At 43.0% G+C, this 13,665-nt stretch overlaps 3 protein-coding genes across 6 annotated transcripts in view; 1 reads left to right on the forward strand and 2 right to left on the reverse strand.

The window, feature by feature from the left end:
• LOC139533031 (zinc finger protein ZFP2-like) overlaps window positions 1-13,665 on the reverse strand; it is a 530,089-nt gene that overhangs the window by 509,334 nt on the left and 7,090 nt on the right. The window contains exons 3-4 of one of the 2 annotated variants that reach the window (XM_071331198.1): window positions 13,156-13,389; window positions 435-680 (exon numbers count right to left, since the gene is read on the reverse strand). In XM_071331198.1, coding sequence (XP_071187299.1) covers window positions 435-680; window positions 13,156-13,389 — 480 coding nt within the window. The remainder of the gene's footprint in view (window positions 1-434; window positions 681-13,155; window positions 13,390-13,665) is intronic. The other variant, XM_071331197.1, reaches the window with a different exon arrangement.
• LOC139533057 (zinc finger protein 135-like) overlaps window positions 1-13,665 on the forward strand; it is a 545,377-nt gene that overhangs the window by 82,687 nt on the left and 449,025 nt on the right. The gene's annotated exons all lie outside the window — the stretch shown is intronic.
• LOC139533073 (zinc finger protein 135-like) overlaps window positions 1-13,665 on the reverse strand; it is a 165,486-nt gene that overhangs the window by 68,838 nt on the left and 82,983 nt on the right. The window lies entirely within an intron of this gene.

The raw sequence follows: 13,665 nt of genomic DNA on the forward strand, positions 1-13,665 counted from the left end.
AAGTTAGAGAGGAACCAGGCCCAAAGGGGTGGCCAGGCCTCTTCTGTCTGTACTGGGTGACATATGTATTCATACCAGTAGGCTGTACAATACAGGGGAATAAAATATTCTAAAAAGGGGCAAAAGTCATAAATGAGCCATATCATCCTCCACTCACTATCACAAGGGTTAGAAACTACACATATAACTTTAAAACACTGGCAGTTTGTCTACTTCACTTCTTTAGTCTACTCTCTGATCACTCCAGATAGCCCAGTGAATAAAACAAATGCAAACAATACTGGTGTCAAACCATGCAAGTATCAGTAGCATGAAATAACATCTACCTTCTCATTGAAACAGTTCATCATGAAACAGTTCTACTGTAACTTTTCATGCACAGCGGAAAGATGGAATGAATAACACAAACTTAGTTAGATAGAACCTGCTCTTACCATGAGAAACAGATTTCCCAATCTTCTCCTCCTCTTCTTCATCTTTAATGTTGACATTCAACTCCAGTGTTTGACTGCAGTCTTCCAGCTTCACTGATGCCATCTCTGGATCCTGCAGTGCAAACTGAGCTCCACTGTCACAATCAGGACCCAGTGACTGTAGGTTTGGACTCAGTGTGGAAAGAGAGAGGCAGGCTGGGTTTGTCCTCACTGTTGATGTTACCGGCCTCAGACTTAATTCTAATCCTGTAGTAACAATGAGAAACATAAAAAGTTATTGTCTTGACAGTTCCGGCACTTTCTTTACTCTCTATTAAATATATTTCTTCTTGTTCAATTATCCAATTCAGTGCTTAACTTGGACTGAAATAGGTGCCGGTACTGTTTATATTTATGTGCAGGAGCTCCACAATACTGTTGAGCTAATATTCTATAAGAGGAACACGAGATCAAGCAGTAGAAATTTGAGGTGACAGTACTCAGCTCCGGTGAGCTCCTGTCCAAGTCAAGCACTGATCTCATTTCAACAGATGAGGTAGGTAAGCATTGACAACAAAACATTAATTAAATAAAAAGTACACGCTTTAAAATTAGTGTACACAACGTAAGTGAACTTGATCTATAGTAGATTTCCCAAATTCACATAAATGCAGAAATGACAAATACTTTCAGTACAAGGTTATAGTATGTTTTAGGCAGCACTATGTACTATTTTCCTGAATAACTCTTCACTGTATTATTTCACATCAAAATCAAATAGTATTTCCGTTCACACCATAGTAACATTTATAGATACATATAGAAACAACTGAATGTGTCTGAATATTAGTACACATGTAGAACACTGATAATCATTACATTCAGCTTCAAAACAGTAGTGCAACTGTAAAATTGTGTCTCTGCACCAGCACTGGAGTCCATTAACACAGACAGAGTGGGCACCGCCATTTTACCAGCTCGTGAAATTTACACAAAAACCAATAACATGCTAAACAAACTCAGAAATAAAAAATAAATAGATTTTTTATTAAACTACCATGAAGCAATTATGTACATCCATTCAGACAAACCTAGTTTCTAGCTGTTGTGACTTAAAATAGTTTCACATTCACTTGGTTTGACACAAAAATAACAAATCAAACATGTTAATACCTTAACGGATGTTACCTAGCATGGTATGACATGTTCTTCCGATAATAGGAAGTTTAAAAGTGCCATTACATACCTGTAGTAATAAATAGAAACAGACACAAGGGATATCTTCTTGACATAACAGTTCTGCCGCTTTCTTTATACTGAAGAATGGTGCGTGCCTGTCTGGTACTTCCTGTTCCCCCACGACCACAGTGCAGCCACAGATAGAACAATGAGACAGATATTTCACCAGATGTATAGATGTGAAGCATTCGCTTAGTGTTTCCACTCACTACCAAATATGCTAGTGAGAGGAAGCCCAATGGCCGGCAGTGGGAGAAGATTGAACGAGATGGATTTTGGCCGACATTCTGCAAATGTTCTAATCTATGAAACATCTGATCTTAATACAGTTTTCTGTTCCCAGAACTAAAATCTGTTGTAAACAGTCGACTAAGATTTGTAGATTTTACCCTTTGCAAATTCTTTAAACGTTTTTTTATAAGGTTGTTAGAAGGAACGCAAAGGCGAATTGAGTTATCGCACACGAGCACTTCACAGACGAGGCGTTCCCTACCAGAAAGTGTGCTAGAACGCACCAATAGGATCTTGCTAGCTCGTGCTTGGCTCTGCCCACTATGACTCATATGGCTGTGGTCTATCTTGTTTAATTATAAAAAAAATCTTCGGTGCAACCATCCGTGCATTCAGGGATTCTTGGGATGTCCCTACCCCATTATATGAGAAGGGCGGTGCTTAATTTGAGCCAGATCCTCTGGCACCTCTCTGGTTTGTAGTTTATCGTTCCAGAACCCATTTTGCCAGGATCAGGATACCTCTTGTGGCGTGAAAAATAATTTATCCTGTTTGCAATGTAAAAATCCTAATAAAAGCAATCGGAGCTAAATGAGCTAAAACTAAAATGAGATTCACTTTCTATGATCTCTCTCCCTCTCTGTGCTGTTATAGACATGAGCCGGCAACTCATCTCTCCAGCATTGCACTTCTTCATTTATCTCCTAATAGAATAATAGCTGTGGAATCTGTCTCCGCACCACGTGCTCTCACCACTGGTGTCCCCCAGGGCTCTGTTCTAGGCCCTCTCCTATTCTCGCTATACACCAAGTCACTTGGCTCTGTCATATCCTCACATGGCCTCTCCTATCATTGCTATGCAGACGACACACAATTAATCTTCTCCTTTCCCCCCTCTGATAACCAGGTGGCGAATCGCATCTCTGCATGTCTGGCAGACATATCAGTGTGGATGACGGATCACCACCTCAAGCTGAACCTCGGCAAGACGGAGCTGCTCTTCCTCCCGGGGAAGGACTGCCCGTTCCATGATCTCGCCATCACGGTTGACAACTCCATTGTGTCCTCCTCCCAGAGCGCTAAGAACCTTGGCGTGATCCTGGACAACACCCTGTCGTTCTCAACTCACATCAAGGCGGTGACCCGTTCCTGTAGGTTCATGCTCTATAACATTCGCAGAGTACGACCCTGCCTCACACAGGAAGCGGCGCAGGTCCTAATCCAGGCACTTGTCATCTCCCGTCTGGATTACTGCAACTCGCTGTTGGCTGGGCTCCCTGCCTGTGCCATTAAACCCCTACAACTCATCCAGAACGCCGCAGCCCGTCTGGTGTTCAACCTTCCCAAGTTCTCTCACGTCACCCCGCTCCTCCGCTCTCTCCACTGGCTTCCAGTTGAAGCTCGCATCCGCTACAAGACCATGGTGCTTGCCTACGGAGCTGTGAGGGGAACGGCACCTCCGTACCTTCAGGCTCTGATCAGGCCCTACACCCAAACAAGGGCACTGCGTTCATCCACCTCTGGCCTGCTCGCCTCCCTACCTCTGAGGAAGTACAGTTCCCGCTCAGCCCAGTCAAAACTGTTCGCTGCTCTGGCACCCCAATGGTGGAACAAACTCCCTCACGATGAAACCCCACCTCTTTAAGGAATACCTAGGATAGGATAAAGTAATCCTCCTAACCCCCCCCTCCCCCTTAAAAGAGTTAGATGCACTATTGTAAAGTGGTTGTTCCACTGGATATCATAAGGTGAATGCACCAATTTGTAAGTCGCTCTGGATAAGAGCGTCTGCTAAATGACTTAAATGTAAATGTTGCTGCAACACTCTGCAGTCTAATAATTCCCAATACTACACCAGGAGTATTTAGGTACAGAGGATCAATAGCTAATTTAAATAAAATAGCCTAGCTGTGGATTGTGTGTAGCCAAATCACAAGGCATGTCTACAGTCAGGAACGTGTGGCAAATCTGTCAGTGAACAGCATGCAGCCAAAACAGACCTTTCCCAATATTTCTAATACAATCGCTGGAAAACACAGGTTGTAAAGCAAATGGATCCTGCTGAAAATAAAATACTAATCTGTATGTTACCAAGTTATCAACTTCCAAATAGGTCTATTGAGAGAACAGCATTGTTTTACAAAGTAAAGCAAGAGAGAGAAGCTTTTGTCCGGTGAGTGAGCTGCACATCATTGGGTGAGTCAGTGAAACTGGAAAGCTTGTTTAGGACTATAACTTCCTCCTCATATTGTACAATGTGTTTCTCCTCACACCTGGCCTAGGCTATTGATGGATTAGAGACAAGGTCGTTTATATTGAAAAAGTCTCTGCAAAAGAGACTTTTCTCTCCAGTCATCTAAAATGATGTAGAATTGCATGAAATCTGTTTATAAAAGGCCACATTTTTCCAGGACTCCAGGCTACAATAAATGTACCTCATGTGTGCAACTTTTGTAAGCGGCTCAACACCAATTCTCCCGAGTGGTGCAGCAGTCTAAGGCACTGCATCTCAGTGCAACAGGCGTCACGACAGCCCCTGGTTCGAATCCAGTTTGTATCACATCTGGCCGTGATTGGCAGTCCCATAGGGCGGCGCACAATTGGCCCAGCATCGTCCGGGTTTGGTACGGGTAGGCCGTCATTGTAAATAAGAATTTGTTCTTAACTTCTTTGGGCTGCAGGGGCAGTATTGAGTAGCCTGGATAAAAGGTGCCCATTTCAAACGGCCTCGTACTCAATTCTTGCTCGTACAATATGCATATTATTATTACTATTGGATAGAAAACACTCAAGTTTGTAAAACCGTTTGAATTATATCTGTGAGTAAAACAGAACTCATTTTGCAGCAAACTTCCTGTCAGAAAGTGAAAAATCTTAAAATCGAGGGCTCTGTTCCAGGGCCTGCCTATAAATGTGCTTTATATCTATTAGTATACATGCACTTCATACGCCTTCCACTAATGTCAATAGGCTGTGAGAGGTGAAATGGGGTTTCTAGGTATTTTTCTATGGTCAAAAGAGATAGCTTGGAATGACATGACCCCAGAATTCCTCTGTTCAGGAAGCGCATAAAGGTCACCACTATTGGCTTCTGAAAAGCATTCGTTATAGACGTCTTATATCTCCGGCTTTGATTTTATTTGATAAATGTGATAATATCATCGTAAAGTATGTTTTTTCAATATAGTTTAATTAGATTATTGAATTTTTTTCAGGAGGTTAGGCGTGTTGCGTTGTCTGGGTTTGTTCACGAAGGAGAGCTTAGCGCCACTTTGCTAGCTTTCCTTGCTAATTGACTGGAGAAGAGGACATTCTAAAACCAAACAGCGATTGTTCTGGCCAAAGGACCCCTTGTACAACATTCTGATGGAAGATCATCAAAAGTAGGACCCATTTATGATGTTATTTCATATATCTGTCGAACATGTTTACTATTAGTTTGCGCCCAGATTTTGTGCGCTCTCCCGCTATAACGTAAGCTGCATGTCTACTGAAGTTATGTTTAGAATTCTAACACGGCGATTGCATTAAGAACTAGCGTATCTATCATTTCCTATACAACATGTTTTTTTTAGTAAAGTCTATGAATAGTTATTTGGTCAGAATAGCTGAGTGTCAGAAACATATACGGAGATTCTGGAAAATAATTGCTACACGGTCACATTGTATAACCACGAATTTCGGCTCTAAATATGCACATTTTCGAACAAACCATATTCGTATTGTGTAATATGATGTTATAGGACTGTCATCTGATGAAGTTTATGAAGGTTAGTGAAAAAATTAATATATTTTGCTGGTTTATTCGTTATCGCTACTGTTGGCTTGAATCAATGCTGTTGTGTGGTTGGCTATTGTAGTAAGCTAATATAATGCTATATTGTGTTTTCGCTGTAAAACACTTAAAGAATCTGAAATATTGGCTGGATTCACAAGATGTTTGTCTTTCATTTGCTGTACATCATGTATTTTTCATAAATGTTTTATGATGAGTATTTAGGTATTTCAATTTGGTCTCTGTAATTGTTCTAGCTGCTTCGGTGCTATTTCCGATTGTAGCTGCAATGTAAAACTGATTCATACCTCAAATATGCAAATTTTTCGAACAAAACAGATTTATTGATTAACATGTTATAAGACTGTCATCTGATGAAGTTGTTTCTTGGTTAGTTTGGTTGGTTCTTGGTTAGTTTGGTTGGTTTTGTGCATGCTACCTGTGCTGTGAAAAATGTCTGTGCTTTTTTGTATTTGGTGGTGAGCTAACATAAATATACGTGGTGTTTTCGCTGTAAAACATTTTTAAAAATCGGACATGTTGGCTGGATTCACAAGATGTTTATCTTTCATTTGCTGTATTGGACTTGTTAATGTGTGAAAGTTAAATATTTCAAAAAAATATCTTTTGAATTTCGCGCCCTGCACTTGGACGGGCTGTTGTCATAAGTGTACCGGCACCGCCCTGCAGCCATAAAAGGTTAACTGACTTCCCTAGTTAAATAAAATAAAACATTTATATTATGCCAGTACGCAAAAGCCATGATAATGCATGCAATATCATACAGGTATTTTATTTAATGTGTTCTGGTACCTCGGAGACCCCCAGGTCACCCCAACCCCCCCCCCCCTCTTGGGTTCACTTCTTGTTCCAGCACCTCCCAATTTACAAATGAAGCACTGGAGAAGTGGGTAGCTGCCGCTGCCTCCTCCAGGACACATCTTCTTTACATAGAGTTCATCAGACTGTTGTTTGTGGCATCTGGAATGTTGTCCCACTGCTCTTCAATGGCTGTGCGAAATTCCTGGATATAGGAGGAAACTGGAACAAGCTGTCGTACACGTCGATCATACCATCCCGAACATGCTCAAAGGGTGACCTGTCTGGTGAGTATGCAGGCCATGGAATTGGGACATTTTCATAATTTTCAATTGTGTACAGAGTCTTGCGACATGGGGCTGCGCATTGTCATGCTGAAACATGAGGTGATGGCGGCAGATAAATGACAGGACAATGGGCCTCAGGATCGTGTCATGGTATCTGTGTGCATTCAAATTGCCATCGATAAATTGCAGTTGTCTGTAGCTTATGCCTGTCCATACCATAACCCCATCGCCTCCAAGGGGAACTCTGTTCACAACGTTGACATCAGGGATCCCCAATTGCTGCTGCCAGGGTACCTACTCAGCTACTCTTGTCCCCAGCACAAGGTGGACCTGTGTAATGATGATGATGCTGTTTAATCAGCTTCTTGATTTGTCTCACCTGTCAGGTGGATGGATTACCTTATCAAAAGGAGAAATGCTCACTAACAGGGATGTAAACACATTTGTGCACAACATTTGAGAGAAATAAGTTTGTGTATCGGTAACATGAAACATGAAACATGGGACCAACACTTTACATGCTGCGATTTTTTGTTAAGTGTATACAGTATTTATTTTAAAAATCATACAAACTGTCAATAACACAATTTTTATTAAACTAAATCAGCCTGCTATTCAGTTCTAATCAGGTTCCTACACAGGCTGAGAAGAATCCTGTAAGAGCGGAACATTTTCTGGCGACAGTAGTTCTTGGAGGCCCAAAAACTTCTCAGCTGCAGATATGATGTCCAGCTTCCTGGACTTCTTGTGCAGTACAATTAATAACTGTGGCTATAAATACTCAAAACATCCACCTTCTTCACAATAAGTGTATCCAGATCACTTGATTGACGTACAACATTTGCAACTGGTTGTGGTGCATCCACCATCATATCTTCTATAGAACTGGGGCCTCTTGCCCCTATAACTCTCTTCACCACCTCCACATAGGAGATTTGCTGTACAATCCTGATCCTTGACAGTCCTATGATCATGGTGAAAAACCTGATAAATTGCTGGCCTGGCGCATTAAGAGGTTAAATTCAGACCGAGCCATTAATGCAATTCATAATTAACAAGGGCAATTATCAATGGATCCTGTAGAAATCTGATGCTATTTTCAATATGAAGGGAGGTAAAGAGGCAGGTCCAGATGGGCTCCCATTAGATATTTAAGGACAAACTTCTAGGTCCACTTCTGGATATGTACAGTTCAATACAAAGGGAGGTAAAGAGCCAGGTCCAGATGGGCTCCCATTAGATATTTAACAACAAACTTCTATGTCCACTTCTGGATATGTACAGTGTATTGGGGTATGATATGCTGTAGAGCTCAGATACAGACAATAAACACCCACCTGAGATTGTTGTAATACAATTGGATAATGAGAACATATATCACCCTTGTTAAGCCCCACAAATTTGACCCTAATACCTCAGACCTGTGTGTTAAATGTAACACACATTTAGGCACCTTGTATCATTGCCTGTGGGAATGTGCTGAGATACACTGGCTTCCTGTTAAGGCAAGGGCTGATTTCTAGGTTTTACTGCTAACCTACAAAGCATTACATGGGCTTGCTCCTACCTATCTTTCCGATTTGGTCCTGCCGTACATACCTACATGTACGCTACGGTCACAAGACGCAGGCCTCCTTACTGTCCCTAGAATTTCTAAGCAAACAGCTGGAGGCAGGGCTTTCTCCTATAGAGCTCCATTTTTATGGAATGGTCTGCCTACCCATGTGAGAGACGCAGACTCGGTCTCAACCTTTAAGTCTTTATTGAAGACTCATCTCTTCAGTAGGTCCTATGATTGAGTGTAGTCTGGCCCTGGAGTGTGAAGGTGAACGGAAAGGCACTGGAGCAACGAACCGCCCTTGCTGTCTTTGCCTGGCCGGTTCCCCTCTCTCCACTGGGATTCTCTGCCTCTAACCCTATTACAGTGTCCGAATCACTGGCTTATTGGTGCTCTTCCATGCCGTCCCTAGGAGGGGTGCATCACTTGAGTGGGTTGAGTCACTGACATGATCTTCCTGTCTGGGTTGGCACCCCCCCTTGGGTTGTGCCGTGGCGGAGATCTTTGTGGGCTATACTCGGCCTTGTCTCAGAATGGTAAGTTGGTGATTGAAGATATCCCTCTAGTGGTGTGGGGGCTGTGCTTTGGCAAAGTGGGTGGGGTTATATCCTGCCTGTTTGGCCCTGTCCGGGGGTATCGTCGGATGGGGCCAGAGTGTCTCCCGACCTCTCCCGTCTCAGCCTCCAGTATTTATGCTGCAGTAGTTTATGTGCCGGGGGGCTAGGGTCAGTCTGTTATATCTGGAGTATTTCTCCTGTCTTATCCGGTGTCCTGTGTGAATTTAAGTATGCTCTCTCTAATTCTCTCCCTCTTTCTCAGCGAACCAGAACCCTAGGACCATGCCTCAGGACTGCCTGGCCTGATGACTCCTTGCTATCCCCAGTCCCCCTGGCCGTGCTGCTGCTCCAGTTTCAACTGTTCTGCCTGCAGCTATGGAACACTGACCTGTTCACCGGACGTACTACCAGTCCCAGACCTGCTGTTTTCAACTCTCTAGAGACAGCAGGAGCGGTAGAGATACTCTGAATGATCGGCTATGAAAAGCCAACTGACATTTACTCCTGAGGTGCTGACCTGTTGCACCCTCGACAACCACTGTGATTATTAATATTTGACCCTGTTGGTCATCTATGAACATTTGAACATCTTGGCCATGTTCTGTTATAATCTCCACCCAGCACAGCCAGAAGAGGACTGGCCACCCCTCATTGCCTGGTTCCTCTCTAGGTTTCTTCCTAGGTTCTGTCCTTTTTGGGAGTTTTTTCTAGCCACTGTGCTTCTACACCTGCATTGCTTGCTGTTTGGGGTTTTAGGCTGGGTTTCTGTACAGCACTTTATGACATCAGCTGATGAAAGAAGGGCTTTATAAATAAATTTGATTTACAAACGTTTTGGAGCTCAGTACTGCGCTATATCTCTGAGATGACCTCTACCCCAATAGCACTAATCCCTAAACTATGCCTCATAAATCTTTACCCAGAGAATATCTCTTTACATAGGAGAGAAAATAAAATGGTTGACCTCTGGCTATTACAAGCTAGACGTTCAATTGCTCTCCACTGGAAGTATGTCAGTCCCCCCTCACTTGGTCATTGGTTAAAATAATTAACGTCAAGCCTGGCTCTTGAAAAATGTACTTATATAGTGAAAAAGAAAGCCCCATAGTTTCATAAGTTTTTGCAAACCGGTGATATTGTAGAAGCATTGGAACTGCAAATCTGTATATTCAAAAGAATGTATGTGAATATTGGCTATAGTCGAAGCGTAATCTACATTATCTACAACTGCATATTGTACTTTTTATTTACTTGTTTGGTTGTTATGTTCATCTATCCTCGTGTTGGGTATAAAAAAGAAAAGAAAATTGTGTTTCTGTAATTGTTCTACCTGGAACTAATATATATACTGCTCAAAAAAATAAAGGGAACACTAAAATAACACATCCTAGATCTGAATGAATGAAATATTCTTATTAAATACTTTTTTCTTTACATAGTTGAATGTGCTGACAACAAAATCACACAAAAATAATCAATGGAAATCAAATTTATCAACCCATGGAGGTCTGGATTTGGAGTCACACTCAAAATGAAAGTGGAAATCCACACTACAGGCTGATCCAACTTTGATGTAATGTCCTTAAAACAAGTCAAAATGAGGCTCAGTGGTGTGTGTGGCCTCCACGTGCCTGTATGACCACCTTACAACGCCTGGGCATGCTCCTGATGAGGTGGCGGATGGTCTCCTGAGGGATCTCCTCCCAGACCTGGACTAAAGCATCCGCCAACTCCTGGACAGTCTGTGGTGCAACGTGGGGTTGGTGGATGGAGCGAGACATGATGTCCCAGATGTGCTCAATTGGATTCAGGTCTGGGGAACGGGCGGGCCAGTCCATAGCATCAATGCCTTCCTCTTGCAGGAACTGCTGACACACTCCAGCCACATGAGGTCTAGCATTGTCTTGCATTAGGAGAAACCCAGGGCCAACCGCACCAGCATCTGGTCTCACAAGGGGTCTGAGGATCTCATCTCGGTACCTAATGGCAGTCAGGCTACCTCTGGCGAGCACATGGAGGGCTGTGCGGCCCCACAAAGAAATGCCACCCCACACCATGACTGACCCACCGCCAAACCGGTCATGCTGGAGGATGTTGCAGGCAGCAGAACGTTCTCCATGGCGTCTCCAGACTCTGTCACGTCTGTCCCATGTGCTCAGTGTGAACATGCTTTCATCTGTGAAGAGCACAGGGCGCCAGTGGAGAATTTGCCAATCTTGGTGTTCTCTGGCAAATGCCAAACGTCCTGCACGGTGTTGGGCTGTAAGCACAACCCCCACCTGTGGACGTCGGGCCCTCATACCACCCTCATGGAGTCATGCACATTTGTGGCCTGCTCCTGCTCCTCCTTGCACAAAGGCGGAGGTAGCGGTCCTGCTGCTGGGTTGTTGCCCTCCTACGGCCTCCACATCTCCTGATGTACTGGCCTGTCTACTGGCAGCGCCTCCATGCTCTGGACACTACGCTGACAGACACAGAAAACCTTCTTGCCACAGCTCGCATTGATGTGCCATCCTGGATGAGCTGCACTACCTGAGCCACTTGTGTGGGTTGTAGACTCCGTCTCATGCTACCACTAGAGTGAAAGCACTGCCAGCATTCAAAAGTGACCAAAACATCAGCCAGGAAGCATAGGAACTGAGAAGTGGTCTGTGGTCACCACCTGCAGAACCACTCCTTTATTGGGGGTGTCTTGCTAATTGCCTATAATTTCCACCTGTTGTCTATTCCATTTGCACAACAGCATGTGAAATTTATTGTCAATCAGTGTTGCTTCCTAAGTGGACAGTTTGATTTCACAGAAGTGTGATTGACTTGGAGTTACATTGTGTTGTTTAAGTGTTCCCTTTATCTTTTTGAGCAATATATATATATATATAAAGAATGAATGATGGAGGCCACTGTGTTCTTGGGGACCTTCAACACTTCAAGAGTCCCATAGGGCTGCGCACAATTGGCCCAGCGTAGTCCGGGTTAGGGTTTGGCCGGGGTAGGCAGTCATTGTAAAAAATAATTTGTTCTTAACCGACTTGCCTAGTTCAATAAAATAAACACTGTAGAAGTGTTTTGGTACCCTCCCCCAGATCCGTGCCTCGACATAATCCTTTCATGGTGCTCTACGGACAAATGTGTCTGACTAATTGTATACATGTAGAAAACCGATAATTATTACATTTAGCTTCAAAACAGTAGTGCAACCGTAAAAAATGGTCTCACTTTGATGCATCCACACTGCCTGCACTGAAGTCTGTTGACGCAGACCGAGTGGACGCCGCCATTTTACCAGTTTGTGAATTTTTCCTTTCATGGAGATCTACAGACAATCCCGTCAACCTCATGGCTTGGTTTTTGCTCTGACATGCACTGTCAAATGTGTGACCTTATCTACACAGGTGTGTGCCTTTCCAAATCATGTCCAATCTCGAATTGACCACAGGTTGACAACAATCAAGTTGTAGAAACATCTCAAGGATGACCAATGGAAACAGGATGCACCTGAGCTCAATGTTGAGTCTCATAGCAAAGGGTCTGAATACTTATGTAAATAAGGTATTTCAGTTTTTTTTAAATAAAATGTGAAAACATTTACAAAACTTGTGTTTGCTTTGTCATGATTGGGTATTGTGAGTAGATTGATGAGGAAAATTCTTTATTTAATGAATTTTAGAATCAGGCTGTAATGTAACAAAACGAGGAAAAAGTCAAGGGGTCTACATACCTTTTTCCCATTCGGAAGGTATACCTTGTCAGTTGTACTACTGAATGCATTCAACTGAAATGTGTCTTCCACATTTAACCCAACCCCTCTGAATCAGAGAGGTGCGGGGCACTGCCATAATCGACATCCACGTCTTCGGCGCCCGGGGGTTCAGTGGGTTAACTGCTATGCTCAAGGGTAGATTTACATTTCTTTTTTTACCTTGTCAGCTCAGGGATTGGCCCAACGCTCTAACCACTAGGCTACCTGTAAGTATTAATATAAGTAGGCTGTGCAATGCAAAAGGGGAATACAACTATTCTAAAAGTATCTCAAGGTTCAATTCATAGAACTTTAAAACACTGGCAGTTCGTCTACTTCACCTCTTTAGTCTACTCTCTGATCACGCCAGATAGCCCAGTGAAGAAAACAAATGCTGGCAATAATGGTGTCAAACCATGCAAGTGTCAGTAGCATGAACCATCTACCTTCTCATTGAAACAGTTCTACTGCAACTTTTCATGCACAGTGGGAAGTTGGAATGAACAACTAACTTAGTTAGATAGAACCTGCTCTTACCATGATTAACAGATGTCCCAATCTTCTCCTCTTCTTCTTCATCTTTAATTTTGACATTCAGCTCCAGTGTTTGACTGCAGTCTTCCAGCTTCACTGATGCCATTTCTGGATCCTGCAGTGCAAACTGGGCTCCACTGTCACAATCAGGACCAGGTGACTGTAGGTTTGGACTCAGTGTGGAAGGAGAGAGGCAGGCTGGGTTTGTCCTCACTGTTGATATTACCGACCTCATACCTGAGTCGGCAAGTAGTAGAGGAGAAACGGACACAAAAGTTATTTTCTTGCCAGTTCTGGCACTTTCTTTATTCTCTATTAAATGTATGATATTTCTTCTTGTTCAGTTATCTAATTCAGTGCTGGACTTGAACTGAAATAGTTTCCGATACTCATTTTGGAGGCCGGTACTGTTTATATTTAGGTGCAGGAGCTCCAAAATACTTTTGAGCTAATACTTAACCTGTAGTAGATAAATGCATAAATGACCCAAAAAACATTTAGTACAAGTTTACA

The sequence above is a fragment of the Salvelinus alpinus genome, chromosome 10 (genome assembly GCF_045679555.1).
Source record: "Salvelinus alpinus chromosome 10, SLU_Salpinus.1, whole genome shotgun sequence".
In the NCBI taxonomy this organism is placed as follows: domain Eukaryota; kingdom Metazoa; phylum Chordata; class Actinopteri; order Salmoniformes; family Salmonidae; genus Salvelinus; species Salvelinus alpinus.